Consider the following 18,609-nt stretch of genomic DNA (forward strand, 5'->3'; position numbering starts at 1 on the left):
CAATGCAAAAAATATGTGATCATTTCATCTAAAGGCTTAAACAACTAGAATTAGTGTTTGCACTTTTATTTACTTAATTATGTCTGCAATAAAAGACATGTCAAAATCCACCTCTTAAACCGACTTCCTTAGCTTGATTAGTTGATTCTTGAGGTGAGTTCAATTGCGTAGAATGTTAGTACTCCGATCCCTTTGTCTCAATTTATGTGTTATTTTTTTTTATTCGTCTCCAAAGAATATCATTTTTTTAATTTTAATTTAAATTCACACTTACTATTATAATGAGATGATTAACAGTCATACAAATGTTTATGCCTTATTTTAGATCTTAAATTTCAATTTTTTTCTTTTTTAAACTCCAAACTCAATCAAATACCATCACATAGATTGATACGGAGTGAATAACACATATGCCCCTGATCATTATGGTTACAAGTTACAACTGCTGCACATGTTGAATGAGAGAGAGACGGACAAAAGAAGCAGTACTAGTGAGATGAGTGGTTATTTCAACGTTTGATTCTGTTGTTTTCTTGGGGATATTTTGAGGTCGTGAGTCGCAGTTAAGATGAAGGCAGCTAGCCACCAGTCAAGCAAATTAAGATAGAAAACTATACTTATTTTTAGATTCTAATTCAAGATACAACAACAATAATATATTCAGTGTAATTTTATCAGGAATTTGAGGAGGGTCGTGTACGCAGCTTTACCCTTATCTTGTGGAGGTGGAAAAGTTGTTTCACATAGACCCTCAGCTCAAAAAAGCATAACAAAATCAACTATTGAAAGAAAATACAATAGTGGAGCGGTCATGCTGAACATGATTGAGAAGAGAACAGTAGCAATAACAAATAATACAATAACCGAAACATATGAAACAACATTTAATAATAAACTGTTCAATTTGATTGAACCCACTAGTTATACTCTTCATCGGACCGGCAAAGACTTACATATTATTAAAAAAAATGTAGAAACAGAACATCATAAGGGTGATCCTGAATTTTTTGATCCACTTAATAAGTGTTTTGAAAAATGACCTCTATTGCTCGTTAGGCATAAGTTCTAGTAGTGTACACATAAGTTAGTTTTGTCTATGAGGCATGAGATAATGACTTTTCAAGAAGTTACAGACAGTGAAGATATACAGTGCAATGTGCTCCCTATGTGGCAGGAGTTTCAATTGTATTGACGTGTGGACAATTAAGAAACATCAAATGTTTTTGCCTATGAGGCAGAACTTTGAGCAGATTCATTATTTTTGACTTAATGAAATGTATTAAACTTTTGTCCCATAGGTAAAATTAATTTATGCCCACAACATTATATATATATATATATATATATATATATATATATATATATATAACGGGTAACAAAAATTACTTTTAAAAGATTTGCTAAGCGCATCAAAAATTCAAGACTAATCCTTACCTGGTTATTCTTGCAAAATAATTCTTTTAAGCTCTTTCGGATTTATTTTTATGTCTAATTTCTTCTTCTATATATGAAAACCTAAATCTCATTAGCCTTTCCGTAATAGGACTATAGTCTATACACTCAGTACGTTAAACTCTAATCTACTAGTTACCTTGCAGTCGCTAACTAACTTTCTTTTAATTCCGAATAATATATACTCATAGTGGTACCTTTTGTTGGTTTCTTTCTTTGTGGTATCCCACATATTCGACCCATTTATGGGCCATACCAGTAATCTTTCTCTTTCTATGCAGGTGGCTGGCTCTTCTCGATGCATAGTAAAAATTGCCCCCACCATAACTACCTAAAATGACATTTCAACATTATTTTTAGTTATATAATTTATTTATTTTTAAACAAAGTACCATCTTCTTTGTATTTTCCTCGTGTCCACTTCATTTTTTTCTTGACTTATATAAGTTCCTCTCTATATATCTGTCTTTCTCTGTCTCTCCACACTTAAATATATTTTATTCATGTATCACTTCTACTCTGCTATCATATAGTAAGAGTAGGACAAAAAAATATAGACATATATTTCTATGCCAGACGACATGAGTATTTCAGTAAATGGACAATCTCAAGTACCGCCTGGATTCAGATTCCATCCAACAGAAGAGGAGCTATTGCACTATTACTTGAAGAAGAAAGTTGCAAATGAGAAGATTGATTTGGATGTTATCCAAGAAGTTGATCTCAATAAGCTTGAGCCTTGGGATATTCAAGGTTTGTTCCAAATATTCTCCTAACTTATACACACTGACAATGTAAAAGAAAATTTTATACCATCCATAAGCCTAATATGTTATAGCATGTAATCTGTTTTATTTTCTAGGTTACTGCATTCACTTCTTATAAAACGGCAACCTACCGTTTTAGTTATCATTTAGGTGATATAATAATTTAAATTTTTCCGTACATTGTTCGTGTACAAAAGTTAAACATGATCCTCAATGTAAGAACACACTGAATTTCTGCCGGAAGTTATGTTGTCTGAAATATGAGATTCTCACAGAAAGTCCGCCCAAACGTATCCCATGAGCTAATCAAATGGAAATTTCTGATGGCTATTCGTGTTTTATTAATGATATTTTTACATTGTATAGCCACCCACCAAAACAAGCGGAAAAATGTATATCTTTTTGTATATTAATGATAATATACATACTTAATACATAATATAATTAATATATATTTTTTGTGTATTAGCTAGTGAATGTAATTATTTTTTGCCAAGTATATTAATAGACCTTTATTTAATAGTAGTAGCTTTGAGAACGCCATAATTATGGGATGAATAACATGGGTAATTTTGTATTTCTAACTTTGCAGAGATATGTAAAATTGGATCAACTCCACAAAATGATTGGTATTTCTTCAGTCATAAGGATAAAAAGTATCCCACAGGTACAAGGACAAATAGAGCAACAGCTGCTGGATTTTGGAAAGCAACTGGGCGTGACAAAGTCATATATTCTAATTCTCGAAGGATTGGTATGAGGAAAACCCTAGTTTTCTACAAAGGCAGAGCTCCTCATGGTCAAAAATCTGATTGGATCATGCATGAGTATAGATTGGATGATCATATCAATGATATTCACTCGTGTACTATTGTAAGTGAATCACACTTTTCCCTCTCCTAAAATTGTTGCTCCATCTATTTCATTTTATACAACAGTATTTGACTAGTGGACATAAAGTTTAAAAAAGAAAAAAGAAAGACTTTGAGCACATTATCATAAATATTCATAGAACTTGACAATCTCGATCCTTCTGACCTGATCCTTTGGTCCAAAAAGATTCAAAATCCCGTTTATGTTAGCTCGGCCTGCTTGTTGGATTTGATGTTGGGGTCTGAGCTGTCTTGTCCTTGAGTCCTCTCAATGCCTCTCATGTCCTTCTTTTCTTCGCTTGGGACTCACTAGCACAGTCCTTATTGCTTTCGTGCTGGATGACTTCCGATGAACCAATGATAGAGATCCTGATCTTACATATTTAGTGATATTTTTATATGATTTTGAGAGCACATTATTGAGGGCAAATGAAATACTTAAAGTGAAAGAGTTTCAAATACAAAATGGTATCATTAATGACATTTATCTAACAAATTTAAAAGGGAAGCGTGATATACACTATACTAAAATAAATATAAAGGATGACCCTTTTTCTACGGTCTTTATTTTTTAACACTAACACTATCAGTATATAAAAGTTAAAAACTTTTTTGACATATTGATTAGTTGATGCTTGTTCTGAATTAAGGTTTACAATGTTGCAATGGGAGAGTCATCACAACAAGAAGAGGGTTGGGTTGTTTGTCGCATATTCAAGAAGAAAAATCACTTCAAATCCCCCGAGACGATCAGTCCTGCTGCAAGCCAGTCAATTTCGGATACCAGAATAAATCAGAGACTCTATCCTAATGATGAAGGGGCCTTAGAACAACTATTCCAATACATGAGATCAAACACATGCAAGGAAGAAAATTACCATGCCAATTACGACATTAATTTCCATGACAAATTCATGCAACTTCCAACCCTGGATAGCCCTAATTCCTCAAGTGAAGATCCAAAGTCTATAAATTGTGAAGGGGGTTTGAGTAATTGGGTTGCTGTTGATCGTCTTGTAGCTTCACACCTTAATGGCCAAACAAGTAACGATTATAATCATGATTATGAGCACCAATACAATAGCAATTTTGTGGAAGCTGGCTGTACTAATCATGATTATCAAGAAGAGTGTGATCTTTGGAGTTTTTCACGAGGATCAACTAATGACTAGTTATGCCACGTGTCTAATGGAATGATCTGAGGAAGACAACAATATACTTAATAATCATGTCTTGTATTAAAGTCAAAGTGTTTAATCATGAACTACATATGTTTTTGATTTAATCATGTAAATAATACTCTTTTACATAATTAAAGTTTGGTCTATGTAAATTCTTTTGTAGTGCCTTTTTGTCAGTTGTAAATAGATTACCACGTTTACTGTGGTAGTCGACTGCAATTTTTTTATTTTTTTTAGCAAAAAAAAAAAAAAAGTTGATTTGAAGAATGATTAATGTAATAGTTGTATATAAATACATCCACCACTAGAAAAAAAGATTTTTCCCACTGACATTTAGTGGGAAATTTGTGCTATAAAACATGATTTTCTCACCTCATTCCATCCGAACAATCTCACTGACAAAATGCATGGTGGAAAATATGTTCCCAGTGAAACGCTGGAAAACTTTATAATTTTTTCATGTGAAAATTCTACTATTTATGTGTAACGACCCATTTGGTCGTTTAGCACTTTTAGACCTAATATTCCTAAAACACCCTTTCCGTGGTCTTATCTTTGTGTTTATAGCTTGCTGTAATGGGTGACTCGGTCATTTAATTGACGGGTAAATTTTAAAGTAGACAAAGTGGTTACGGAAATAAATGAATTAAGGAAGCTACCGTGATAAATAATCGGACTAGGCCCACATATTTTTTCCTTGGTGGCCCATCCGTAGAAGACCTACTATATAGAGTCTTAATTCATTAATTGCATAGAAAAGAAAGGGTCTAGGGGCAGTTAGGAATACACTACGCACGAACTCTGCACAACAAGGAAATCATAACTATTTGCAGGTAAATTATTTAACCCAAGTCACGTGATTATTGAATTGAATTGTTGTAAGTAATTTAAATAAGGTAATCATTAGGTTAATGATTAGGATACATGTTTGGCTAATAATTGAGAAAATGGTAGGGGAATGTTGCATTGTTATGGGTATTACGTATGTTGCTGTGTATTATTGTTGAGAGATATTATTTTAATATTATTTAGGGGATTGAATTCATTATCTACCTTGGGTTCTACTGGTTTCGAATTTTTACGGAGTGAGTAATAATTTTGGGTTCAATAATGGATAGTAATCATGTGGTAGTAATGATTAATGATTATGGTTTCCTAAATAATGGCTTAAGGGTCGATCAATAATATTCTTAAAAATTGTCTTTGGTTTCGTGAACACTGTTCCGAGAATTGTTTATGGTTTCGTCTTCGGTCATAGTTATTAGGTTAGCAACTTCCAATTTTATATATTTTGGGTATATTTAACTGAATATTAGGGTATTGGATTATAGGTACACCTTCAAGCTCATGGTATTTGAGTCATGGGAAGTGAGATGTTAATCCTAAGTTAAGATTTTGGGGGTAATTGAAGGTTTCGAGTCCTAGTCCTAAAAATAAAATATATATGAGAATTTATGAATTGAGAGCCTATTTGTGGATGGAATTGTATTTTATTAACATAGAATACTTAATTGTTAGATTTCGATCGTTCGGAAGCGTTCCGGAAGGGTAAAGCTCAAGTTTGATTGTCCGTGGCTCTTATTCGGCTTCGAGCTAGGTTACGGCTTACCTTCTTGGTTAGACTTCGATTAGCGAAACATATGTATCGCTAGATACTATTGGAGAAAGCATGTATTCCTTCGGGTACGAAGTTGGGATGGACTAGGTTGGTATTGTTGATTGATTTGTAGGCTTGTAGCCTTATGCGGTTGTGTTTGTGACTTGTGTGGTTTTCATCTCTCTTGACATCTCTCTTATCATTGGAAAGAAAGGAATATTGATAAATGGCCTGAAATGATGGAGTTTAGCCTGAAATAATAAAGTTTACTTTGTAAAGAGTGAAATTGATATCCTACATGACATAGTATCTTATTTTACTTGATAACCTGTTGTGACTGTGATTGAAAGTGATGATAAGGAAGAGAGTATACAAGGCCCGAGGTCCTTACCGGGATCGTGAGAGTACACGAGGCCCGAGGTCCTCACCGAGATCGTGAGAGTGGACGAGGCCCGAGGTCCTTATCGGGATCGTGAGAGTGGTACATGGACTTCGCGGGTCCCCCATGGGTCATGGTTGTTGGGCGACGATCTACACTACCACAGCATGTGTGTACGGATAGTGCATTGTATTATATTGTATTGCCTTGCGTTACGTATTCATTCCTCATATCATCCTTTTATGCCTTGGATTCTGTATATGTCTTTATATACTTGGAATGATATCCTGGACTGTGAATTTTATCTGTACTTAATTGTGAGTATATTTATTCTTTAGTTTCTTCCTGTATATATGTTGGCTAATTGCTGTCGGCCTATGATACCTACCAGTATTTGTGTTTGTACTGACCTTGCTGCATTCTTTTTTAGTGCAGAGTATGAGATCGGTACCACTTCTGCACCTCGACACTGACCCTGAGGCTCTCTACGGAGTTTGCTAGGGTGAGCTTATTGGACGAGTCCGCCGCCCCTGGGACTCCTTCTTTACTACTTGTCTTACTTTGATCCTTAGACAGTATTTCTAGTTTTGAGACTAATGTATTGTTCAAACACATGGATTAGTGGCTCTTGTACTATTTCTGACCATTTTCCTTGGGTTGTATTTAGAATTGGGAATTCCGCACTTGGTATTTATAATATATGTTAGACTCTTCATTAATTTCGCTTTATTTAGTAATTATTGTTGTATAACTGATCAAGGGGAGGGTTCTCCTACTGAGGTGGGATATGGTAGGTGCCCGCACGACTTAGTGTTATTTGGGTCGTGACATTATGTATTTCCCACCGACATTCAGTGGGAAATAGCAGCTGAAAATTTTTCAGTGGGAAATTAGTGAAAAAATAGTGATTTTTTAGTAGTGAGAGGCGCAGAAACAAAACGTAGAATGACCGTAGTTGCATTACTAGTGTACTACATCCATAGACAACATATCAGCTATACTGTTGATTTCTCTGAAGATGTTTTGCGCAGGTGACACTCTAAGAATATCCAGTAATAACCTACATTTAGCAAGAATATGGGCGTATTTTTTATTTACTCCATCGAGTATATAGAGCATTACTACTTACAGAGTCAGATTCAATCTTGCGTACGATGTTCAATTTCTTGGCTAGTTGTAATCCATGTAATAAAGCAAACAATTCCACCTGAATAATAGAAATAGAAGATATTAAGAAAACCAAGTACCAGCTACCTGTATGATTTTAAATCGTCAAACTGTGAGGTTAAAGTAAAGAATTGCATATTTTGAGCTTTTTATTGTTTGTCTTAGTACACAGTATGTAAGTTGCTGTGGTGTAGTGGTTATCACGTTAGTCTTACACACTAAAGGTCCCCAGTTCGATCCTGGGCAGCAACATTAGTCTCCTTTTTTTTTCTTTTTTTTTTTTAATTTATTATTATTATGATTAGGAAAAAGATATGTAGGATGGGGTGTGCTATCTGCAAACAATATCTCCAAAAGAGTTGGTATGTTGATTGGCATATTATGCTGATTGGCAATTGAAAGGACAACCACGCTTCAAATTAAGGCCCGTTGAAGCGTCTTTAATTTGGTCTCTTAATCTATGGGACGTTCAAATAGATAATAAATGAGTTTTTCATTAATCAAATTATTAGGAAAAAGACATATAGGATGGCGTGTGCTCTCTGCAAACAATATCTCCAAAAGAGTTGTTATGTTGATTGGTGTTGAAAGGATAGTGCCATCATTAACACCTTGTTTGATTTGTTGTTACCCATTGTATCGTATCGTATTGTTAAATCCGTTGTTATGTAACAACGAAAAGCCCCATTTTATGTAACAACTGATTTGGTGTTATCCCATCGTTATCTAATTTTCCATTCCAATTATGTCCTTACTAATATTTAATAATTCTATTTTATCCTTTACCCTATATTATTATTTAACTCCACCCAAATATCCTACCCTACGTCTTCCTTCTCCTGCCTCGTCAACTTCTTGTACATCTGGTCTCTTTTTCATTCTCCATCTTTGTCTCCTTTTTGGTGAAAAAACTTTGTTGATCTTTGTCTCCTTCAACAGTAAGGAACTGATCAGTTAATTACCTGATCGTATGACAAAAAATGGATATGCATGGTCAGTGACCATTGGTCACACACATTTTCTCCCAGTTGCTTCCACATTGAATTTTAAAAGGATATTTTAGTAAACTTACCTATTACGATGCAGTACTATATGGTCAAACCAAATAAAAATATGTTGTTAAACAGCAGTAAACGATACAGTCTATCCAAACATTATATCTACAAAACAATACAATACGATACAATACAATAAAGCACAGTACAGTACATTATGAAACGATGAGTAATTAAATGATGATCCAAACAGAGTGTAAAATTTAGGCTAGTTTTCATAGATTTAATGGACATCTCTATAAATAGAGATTAACTCTTTCAAAAGTTATGTATATGCTAAATAAATATCTAGTCCTCACCATGACTTACCAATGTTAGATATTAAATATAATAAGTCTTTATACAAATTGATCAATGATAACATGGTACCAGATTAAGATAAACAAAGTCGAATAGCGTACTTGTTTGAGCTTGTCGAATTATAGACCGATTACGTTTTTTCCTTTATTATCCTATCTCATTATGGTGATGTCAATGAAAATAATAACCTCACACCTTTTGATATATCTCATGTGTTTCATATAAGGGTTAAAAATAAAAAAGAGATCTAGCTACAAATACTGAAACTCTAATTGGCCCTTTCAATTACAAGTATCATTTGGATTAAGCTTACACTCACCGCGACTCACTAAACCCAACACATCAAGGGTAAAACCTAATATTCAAATTATTGCAGTTATAATTGGGGTCATATTTATGGACTACTCCTTTCGTTCACTTTTACTTGTTCACTTTTGACTTTGCACGCTCCTTAAGAATTAATAAATGAAGTATGTCTTTACTATAATATCCATATTAATTGGTGTATAATCTCATTGGACTTGTGGAATGATTTGGAAATGAGCAATTAATGTTAAGGGTAAAATAAAGTTTTTTTTTTTTTTTTGTCTTTCCTTGATATGCTAAAGTGGACAAGTAAAAGTGAAAATTTATTTTTAGCATAGTTGATGATAGGCTAGGAACATATCTTTTTAGCTATATTTCACATCTATATTGACTATATTTTAATTTAATTGAGCTATAATGTAGTATTTTGTATTCATTACGTGTGTTTCTTGTGTAGGACTTAATTCCGAGCAAACAAGTATGTTTGGTGCTAAAAATTGTGGTTTTAGGACTTGAAAATCTGAGTAGAAGTCCAGCAAATAAATCGAGAAGAGTTCGGGTTCGAGGATCCAAAACAAAGCTATGCGGAGACTGAACAAAGGGTAGAAGAATTAATTGAAGACAAAATAACAAGAAGTAAGAATGGCTGGAAATCAAAAGTTTGTTTATGTGGCATTCATTGCCAGCAAAGTTGAAACCAATTCAAAGGCAACTATATGTTGTCTAAGCGAATCATTACGTGGCAAGCTCAAATGGAAGCACCAATTTGATTATTTGGTGACATACATAACAGCCGAGTAAATTGAAAAGAAATCAGAGGCTCTGAAATTGTACCCTACCCGCCTACCGCGACGCACAGGGCGAGGCAGCCCGCGTCGCGGTAATGAATTGTGCAGAATTTTTTTTATTCCGAATTTTCTGAAGGGTATTTTGGTCCGGGCCTATTTTTTGAGGGTTTAAATATCTAAAACACACGTTTTTTATGCGGCTTTTTGGACTGTGACCAAAGGGCGACAGCTGAGAGTAGGATTGAATATTTTGCAACTTCCTCCCATTGATTCAATACAAAAGTTTGGATCAAAAGTTGGTTGTAATGACTTCTAGTTTAATTTCTATTTCTTCCATATTATTTTATACTATTGTGGAGTAGTTTTCTTATAGGGTTTTGACAGACATGGTGTTTTGAGATTTATTTATAGATTGTTTTTGTTCTTGTTAGAATATTCAAATGGGGTTTTGAACGTTATGCATAAATATTCTTTATTTTAGTTAATCGAAAGAGAACTATTTTATTGAGTATTTATGCTAGTATATTGTTATTGAAGTGCAATTCTTGTTAGTAATCGTAAGAGCTTTCTTGAATTGTTCCTTAATCAAGATAGGAAGATATTCGAGAAAAGTTTTCCTGCTATTAAAACCATTCGATAGTTCTAGCATATGTTCTTGAGTTCAAATTAGTCTATTTTGAAGATATTTAGTTCATTCGAAAGAAGAGTTGAATATTGTAGGTAGACTAATTATTCGTTGAAATCGAAAGAGTCAACAAGAATCTAGAACGTTTTATTAATCTTGAATATTTCTTTTGCCCTTAATTCTTCTATTGATAGTAACCCTTGATCAATTTCCTCATTTTCAATATTCTTTTAATAGTAAATTAGTTACTCGTGGTTCACACCACAAAAACTCTAAGAATTTGATTTCCTGAATAATTCCGAGCAAGACTTTGTTTGATTTATTAGTAACACCAATCCCTGTGAAGACGATATTAAACTATACTATTTTTTATTAGCGAAGCGCTAAAGGAAATTATATTGTTATTTGCGCTCGTCAATAGTGAACAAGTAAAAGTAAACGGGAGAATAGTATTATACAGTACAACTCACATTATAAATAACTAAAATATTTAAGATAATGTAAGCTCTTTTTTCCAACAACCATATCAAACATCAAAGTGGATATTTCATGTCTTACCATTTGCTACTATTTTCATCAATTTTCATTTCTAGACATTGCAGCTTCATATATGGTATAGTAAGCAGTCATAGGGATTTGATAGTAACAGCATAAATGACTAAAATAAACCAATGATAATGAACTTAAAAATGACACCTGCAATTTTTCAAATTTCCGTGCATGGCAATGGTTTTCCCTTGGGCTATATAAGTACTGAAGCATAGATTTTCACGCCTGTCTTTGGAACTCTATTAATTTTAGGCAATTTTTGCAAAAATATGGAACATTGAAGTCAACAAACAAAAAGAGAAAGAAGAAATTTTTGCAATACTTGATGCGCTTAGCAAATGTCAAGTTTTGTGCTTGAAACTTCCTTATGATCTCATTCACGTGAAAGACGTTTCCTTTTTAAAATTCGTTCGTTATATTTATACTCAAGAATTTTGATATTTTTTAATAATTATGTATCTTCAACTAATAGAACATATTTCACCCAAAAAAACTAATTGAACATAAAGATTTGTTTGCATTTTTAGAGTTTTGAATCAAGATGGTGGTAAAGACTGTTGAGTTGCCCAATATATATACAGCGTAAGAGTTTGGGTATCCCAAACCTGGTCAAGATTCATATAACAGAGCGTGCAATGATCAATTATAAAATAAAAAAACTTACATCGTTGAGAATATGCATTCTTAGACCACTAAGGTTGTATATTTCTTTCTTCAATATCACAACATCAAAAGTTATTACACTAGAGTGGAAAAATGCATGCCTAGGGCAAGAGATATCATTTTCTCGTCCCCCTAAATAGATTATTGAATTTGTAGTTATTTATATTTTCAATAAGATGATGTATTCATTTATTAAATAAGACAGTGTACTAATTTCTAAGGAATACCTCTCTCTTAATCGTTATATTAATGCAGTATGTGTTTCCTTGCATGCAGTCGGATAAGGTAAATAAGAGCGAAACGTAAACTTCACTTGATATAGCACAACTTTCTGAAAGAAAGTGTAAAATGAACTAATATTAAAACGGATAATCTTTCAATTGAGTCAACACCAAATAATTAAAGACTAATAGTATTGCTTATCGCTTTTCTAATTTACTAGTATCTAGACAGGTGCGTTGCAGATATATTCTAACTTATATAGTACATATAGTCTTTTAAAAGAATATCAAAATTTTGAGCAAATAATAAAAGAATAAAATACAAGTATTTGTGGATAATCAATGTGGATCATTGTATGATGACTTATTTGTCGAGGTGAAAATGAGTAAATTTCATCTAAACCTATAAAGATAAACAATTAATCAATATTTAAATGTGGAAAGAAAGAGCCGTTTTTCTAGTAGTGGCATTTCCTACTTCAATCACCAATATAGTTCATAATTATACGTAATCTACTGAATTGATATTACATTTTCTCACTTGATTAAAATCTGTTTTTAAAGAGGTCATTCGCACAAATCCCCTATTTCGGAGGTGGTCTTTAATTTTTGCCCCTCAAATCGGTGGTTTTTAATTTTTTTCCTTTTGGCACTTTAAGTAATAAAAAAGTGATTGAAAATACCTCTACATTCTGGGTTCGAACCCTAGCAAAGTTAAAAAAAAAAAAATACAAATCGCAAGGCTAGATGTTTATAGAAACTATGCCTATTTGGGCAAAGTTATGTCTTAAGACATAGTTTTATAGTATGCCTTTTCCGGCATAGTTCTGTAGTACTATAACTTAATTTCTACAGAACTATGCCTTGTCCGACATAATTCTGTAGAAATTTACATATAAACTATGTTTTGTCCGGCATAATTTCTGTAAAAATTAAGTTATCCTATAGAACTATGTCTTAAGGTATAACTTTGCCTCGAATAGGCATAGTATCTATAAAAACCTTGCCTTGCATTTTTATTTTATTTTTACTCTGTTGGGGTTCGAACCCAAAATTTCTGGTTTCATAGACCAGCGAATAAGGGCACTTTGGCCCACAAATTTTCATTAAATGAAAGTAGGGACAAAAACTAAAGACCAGTGATTTAAGGGGCAAAACTAAATGACCACTCCATCTTAAGGGCAATCCGCGCAATTTTTTATTTTTAAATTTACATATGGTTCCACAAAATTCGCACAAATGCCCTTATTTGGGTGTGTTCTTTAATTTTTACCCTTCAGCACTTTAAGTAGCTGAAATTCCCTGAGATTCTGGGTTCGAATCCCAGCAGAGTATAAAACAAATCACTAGGCAGAATTTCGTAGCAATTAGGTTAAGGCCTAACTTCTGTAGAATCCCAGCAAAGTAAAAAAAAAAATCCTGCCTTGCGAAATTTCACAAGATAAACTTTTGTCTGAAGGCTTAAGGCATAGCTAAATTCTGTCTTATAAGGCAGAATTTTAGCGAAGCCCTGACTTGAGTTCTTTTTTTTTCCCCCAGCGGGTGTTCGAACCTATAATATCGTGAAGTTTTGGCCATTTTTTTAAGCGAATGACAAAAAATAAAGACTGCCAATTTGAGGAACAAAAATTAAAGACCAACGCCTTTGAAGCACAATCCGCGCAAAAAATACAAACTCTATGTCCCAGCGTCATAAGGGGCAATTCGCAGAATTGCCTTTCTTTTGGGGTGGTCTTTAAATTTTGCCCCTCATATTTGAAATTTTTAAGTTTTGCCCTTCGGCTAAACCCCATGGGTTCCAGGTTCGAACCCCCACACAGTCAAAATTAAAAAAAAAAATCGCAAGGCAGAGTTTAAATTCGTTATGCCCCCACCGGCATACACTTGTGAAAGAATTACCAAAGTTATGCTGGACCCGGCATACTTATGCCTTATGGGCAGACTTGGCATAAGTATGCCGGGTCCGGCATAACTTTGATAATTCCTTCACAAGTTTATGCCAGATCCGGCATAAAATTTTGCCCATTAAAAGTATGCCCCTAACGGCACAAACTTGTTAAGGAATTACCAAACTTATGCTGGTTCCGGCATACTTATGCCTTATGGGCAGACTTAGCATAAGTATGTCGGGTCCTGCATAACTTTGGTAATTCCTTCATAAGTTTATGCCGGGTCCGGCATCAAAGTTTTCCTATTAAAAGTATGCCCCCACCGGATGAGGGTACCTAGGAAGAATTTCATTGTCCTTCTTCCAATGTTATTACAGAACTAAAAGGCTTCATGGTAAAAACTTTGTGTGTGGCCTCTTCCACTCATCGTCATGCAAATGCTGTCAACCATTATTATAGTGTTAATACTCATGAAAAACTAGGCTTAGATATAATGGAACAAAATCACGACAACTACTCTTTTCTAACACTACCCCATTGTTGACACCCAATTTTATCCCTCCTTTATTTTAATTTATTTCCTTAGGCTTTTAAATTTATTAACGAGCTAAATACTTTGTTTTCACTGCTATTCTTTTATTTTCTACCACCATTAACATCGTTACTTTCATTTTCACTATTCTACTATCAACATTACTAGTATTACTTTATCACAAATTTTAAATGGTTCGTCATCGTTTCATTTTAGGATTTGTACTCATTAAATTAATTACAAGACAACACTTTGTTAAATCCTTATTTTTCTACGTATTAATTATTAATTGTCTTCACATAGTATATATGGTACTAGTTATTGGGGATCCTATCTTAAATGGAATAGTCTTTCAGCACTGAATGAAGAACTTTAATATGTTCTGCGAAACAGTTTCTCAAGCTTAGGGAGCTAGACTAAGAAAAGCAACTTATCCGAACTTATGGTTTGCTGCTGTGCTTGTTGAGGTTGAAGCAACTATTTTCGAAATCCGAATTGCCTCATGAATTGTCTGCTGTGTTATTCCTAACTTTTTGGAAGGGCTGACTACTCACCATTGTTGTTGAAACCAAGCTCACAGTAGGACGCCTGCAACCTGTTCGATAAATTGTCTGACAGATGTTTTCATGCCATTTTCGATATAACTCTCTTCTCACCAAAACCCTAGCATCAACATCATCATTCTATGGCCTCAACGGCTGGCAGCCAGCCACCTCCGGTGGATGGTCAGCCTGCGACTCAACCATCATCACTAATTGGATATGCCACAGCCCTAAAAACTTTCGCAAATACCCAAACACCAGAGCCTTTAAACATCAAACCTATTACATATCTACACGGAGAACCTACTATAATGTGGACGAAGAAAGAATTTGAAATACTATGTGTGAGACAAAAACTCCAATATGCACTGATTGCAAAATTCTCGTATGGCAAACCAGATATTCATGAACTGAGAAAATGTCTTCCAACTCAATTGGAGATCAAAGGTGAGTGTGTTACTGGACTCCTTGAGGATAGGCATATACTGATTAGATTGTCCTTACTTGAAGATTATGCTGCTTTGGCATCAAGTGCTTGGGAAATTAAATGCAGAAATAGAATTTTCCCAGTAAGATTTCAAATATGGGATCCATGGTTTAACCCGGAAGAGGAAACTACAATAGCTATTGCATGGATTTCTTTCCCTGGATTACCGACTAATTTGTTCGATAAGGAATCCATGTTTTCCCTGGCCAATGCAGTAGGGAAACCATTAGTGATTGACAAGGCCACGAACAATCAAACGAGACCTAGTTGTGCTAGGGTAAAAGTGGAAGTTGATCTTCTTAAAGAATTACCAAAGAGAGTACAAATAAACTGTTTAGATGAGGAAACCGGGGAAATCAGATCAAAGTGGCAAACTATACAATATGATTACTTGCCAAAATACTGCAGTCATTGTAAACTGCAAGGACACAATATGCAAGGTTGCTGGGTACTACATCCTGAGCACAGACCAGAAAAGGAAGAGCAAAAAGACGGAGGAGAAGAAAACAACAATGGAAAACATAAACTCAAAAGGAATAACCAAAACATACAAGAAAATCTTAAAGACAGACCGGGAGAAGAGGGGCAAGCAACCAATCAAAGAGCGGATCAAAGACAGAAACAAAAAGATCAAGCAGATAAACAACCTACAGATCAGAGGCACAAACAAGTGCACAAATATGGGAAACCAACAAATCAAGCATGGAATGTGGTTCAAAGTAAAAAAGGGACCAACAAACATAATGCTACAACTCAGGAGAACAAAGATGCAAGAGATGCAAATAAGACGAATGAACATACAATCAACAATGATAAAAATGAAGGCACAAAAAATAAGTTTGATGCTTTGGTGAATTTAGAGGAGGAACATGAGCTTGAAACAAGCAAAACAATGGTTGGTTCTTCAGAAGCAGTGAAAGAAACAACAAAACCATGGGTTGAAGCATCATTTGGAAAGCTGCAAGAAAAAAACAACACAAATCAGTCACTGGACAAGAAATCAACACATGATACCAGTGAAAAAACACCACACAACAAGGAGAAAAAGGGAAGCAAGGAGATTATAAACAAGGAAAACCAATGTAATAAGTACGCACAAGAAAAGGACACAGACGGAAATGAGTGCACCAATATTCAGAGTACAAACAACAAAGCCAAAACTCAACAATCCTCAGAAGCAGTGGATGAATCATTTGAAATACAGGACAATGATAAAATGCAGCCACAAGATATAAATGCAGATAATGTAGAGATGAATGTTGAGAACAAAATCACTGATAAGGAGCTAACTAAGGAACAAAACAGTGACAACTTATCTTCAATTCAACAAGAGGAGATAACAAAGAATAGGGAAGTGCAGCAACTCAATGTCATTTCTGAGAAACCTCCTGATGGGATAGGCATAACATATGAAACTTATGAGAAGGAAGGTGGCACATTAGCAGGAACTCGAACAGGAGAACAACATATTGAAAAGGTTCAAAGCACTAACAAAGGAGAAAACAAAGATAGGGCAACAGGCAGTAATCATCAACAGGAAGGTAAAATTAAGGATAATGAAAGAGAGGTTGCAGACTCAATATCCACCAATGCACCTGAGGAACAATCAGCAGAACCGGGCAAAGTGGATGACATAGGGGATGATGATGAAGTGGAAAAAAGCAGTGAATCAGTCACATTGGCAAACCAAGATATGCGAAATATCTCTCCTAGACAAACAGCAAAAGCAAAGAGACAAGCAACACAAAATAGAGGAAAAAGTGTACCACCTAAGGCAATAGGTGGTGTGCTAACAAGGAAAGCTTATGCCAAAGGAAACTCTCAATGAATAGCACACTCATTTGGAATATTAGGTCTGTAAACACTCAACAGGCCTTTGAGAGAGTGGTTTTGATGCATAAACAAAATCAATTCAACTATATCGCACTAATGGAACCTTTTCAACATTCACGACACATTGACATGTATAAATTATGGCTGGGAATGGGAACTGCATGGCACAACATTAATGGAAAAATATGGGTCTTTGTACATGAGGATTTTCAGGCGGAGGTTACAAAAGATACTACACAATTATTATCCATTACACTGACTAACTTGGAATCTGGCCGAGTGTTCAATATTACACTGGTTTATGCAAGCACTGAAAGGGCTTATAGGATCAATTTGTAGGATGACTTATATGATCTATCAACAAAAATGGTGACACCATGGATGGTTGGGGGAGATTTTAATGTCATCCTAGATGCTACAGAGAAATTTGGTGGGTTACCTGTTAATTATCCAGAAGTAGAAGACTTTGCACATTGCTTGAGCATCTGCCAATTAGAGGATCTTGGATTTTCAGGAAGCACTTATACTTGGTGGAACGGAAGATCTGATGAAGCATGTATTTTTAAAAGATTGGATAGATGTCTTGGAAATCAGGCCTTTCATAATTCTTTCCCCAATTTTGAAGTGGAACACTTAATCAAACAAGGGTCTGACCATTCTCCATTGAAGCTATCCCACAGAACTGACACTAGAATTATTAAGAAACCATTCAGGTTTCTTAACTTCTGGATCGAGGAAGATAGTTTTTTGGCCACTGTTAGGGAAAATTGGGAGGGGCATTATGGAGCTGATCCTTTTTTCAACATCCACAACAAAATGAAAAAGGTGAGTAGAGCATTGACTAAATGGAGCAAAGAAACATTTGGAGATATCTTTAAACAGGTGGCCACACTGGAAGAAGTGATTAAAGTCCATGAGGCAGAATTTGAACAACATCCTACAAAGGCGAATAGAGAGAGGTTGCAGAAAGTACAAGCAGATCTTATCAGGATTTATGCAGTGGAGGAAAAGTTCTGGAAACAGAAGGCAGGGTTACAATGGTTTAAAGACGGAGACAGAAATACAAAATTCTTTCATGCGCATGTGAATGGGAAAAGGAAAAGGTTACAAATCAAGAAAATTCAAGATCAAAATGGAGTGTGGCTGGAGCAGGAAGAGGAGATAACTCAAGAAGCTATTAGATTCTATTCTGATCAATTCTCTGAGGAGCAGATACCTACAAATTTTGAGTTATTGGATCACATACCCCACCTCATAACAGCTGAGCAGAATGCACAAATTAATGAACTACCAGAAGAGGAGGAAGTGAAGAAAGCAGTGTTTGGGCTAAATTCAAATAGTGCAGGTGGCCCTGATGGATACACGGGAAAATTTTTCCAATCTTGCTGGAGCATAATTTCAAAG

The 18,609-nt window shown here is 34.7% G+C and overlaps 1 protein-coding gene and 1 non-coding gene across 2 annotated transcripts; both read left to right on the forward strand.

Annotated features, from left to right (window-relative positions):
* Positions 1 to 1,868: 1,868 nt before the first annotated feature.
* Positions 1,869 to 4,505, forward strand: LOC132632038 (NAC domain-containing protein 43). Its single transcript, XM_060347833.1, has 3 exons — positions 1,869 to 2,205; positions 2,812 to 3,092; positions 3,742 to 4,505. The coding sequence occupies exons 1-3, from the start codon at positions 2,022 to 2,024 to the stop codon at positions 4,261 to 4,263; spliced, it is 987 nt and encodes a 328-aa protein (XP_060203816.1). The 5' UTR covers positions 1,869 to 2,021; the 3' UTR covers positions 4,264 to 4,505.
* A 3,089-nt stretch (positions 4,506 to 7,594) lies between these two features.
* Positions 7,595 to 7,667, forward strand: TRNAV-UAC (transfer RNA valine (anticodon UAC)). The gene has a single exon. It is a non-coding gene; the product is annotated as a tRNA-Val (tRNA).
* The last annotated feature ends 10,942 nt before the right edge of the window (positions 7,668 to 18,609 follow it).

The sequence above is a fragment of the Lycium barbarum genome, chromosome 1 (genome assembly GCF_019175385.1).
Source record: "Lycium barbarum isolate Lr01 chromosome 1, ASM1917538v2, whole genome shotgun sequence".
Classification (NCBI taxonomy): Eukaryota; Viridiplantae; Streptophyta; class Magnoliopsida; order Solanales; family Solanaceae; genus Lycium; species Lycium barbarum.

Coding starts and splice junctions, on each gene's coding strand:
- LOC132632038 (XM_060347833.1), top strand. CDS start 2,022: ATGCCAGACGACATGAGTATTTCAGTAAATGGACAATCTCAAGTACCG. Junction 2,206..2,811: donor TGAGCCTTGGGATATTCAAG/GTTTGTTCCAAA, acceptor CTAACTTTGCAG/AGATATGTAAAATTGGATCA. Junction 3,093..3,741: donor ATATTCACTCGTGTACTATT/GTAAGTGAATCA, acceptor TTCTGAATTAAG/GTTTACAATGTTGCAATGGG.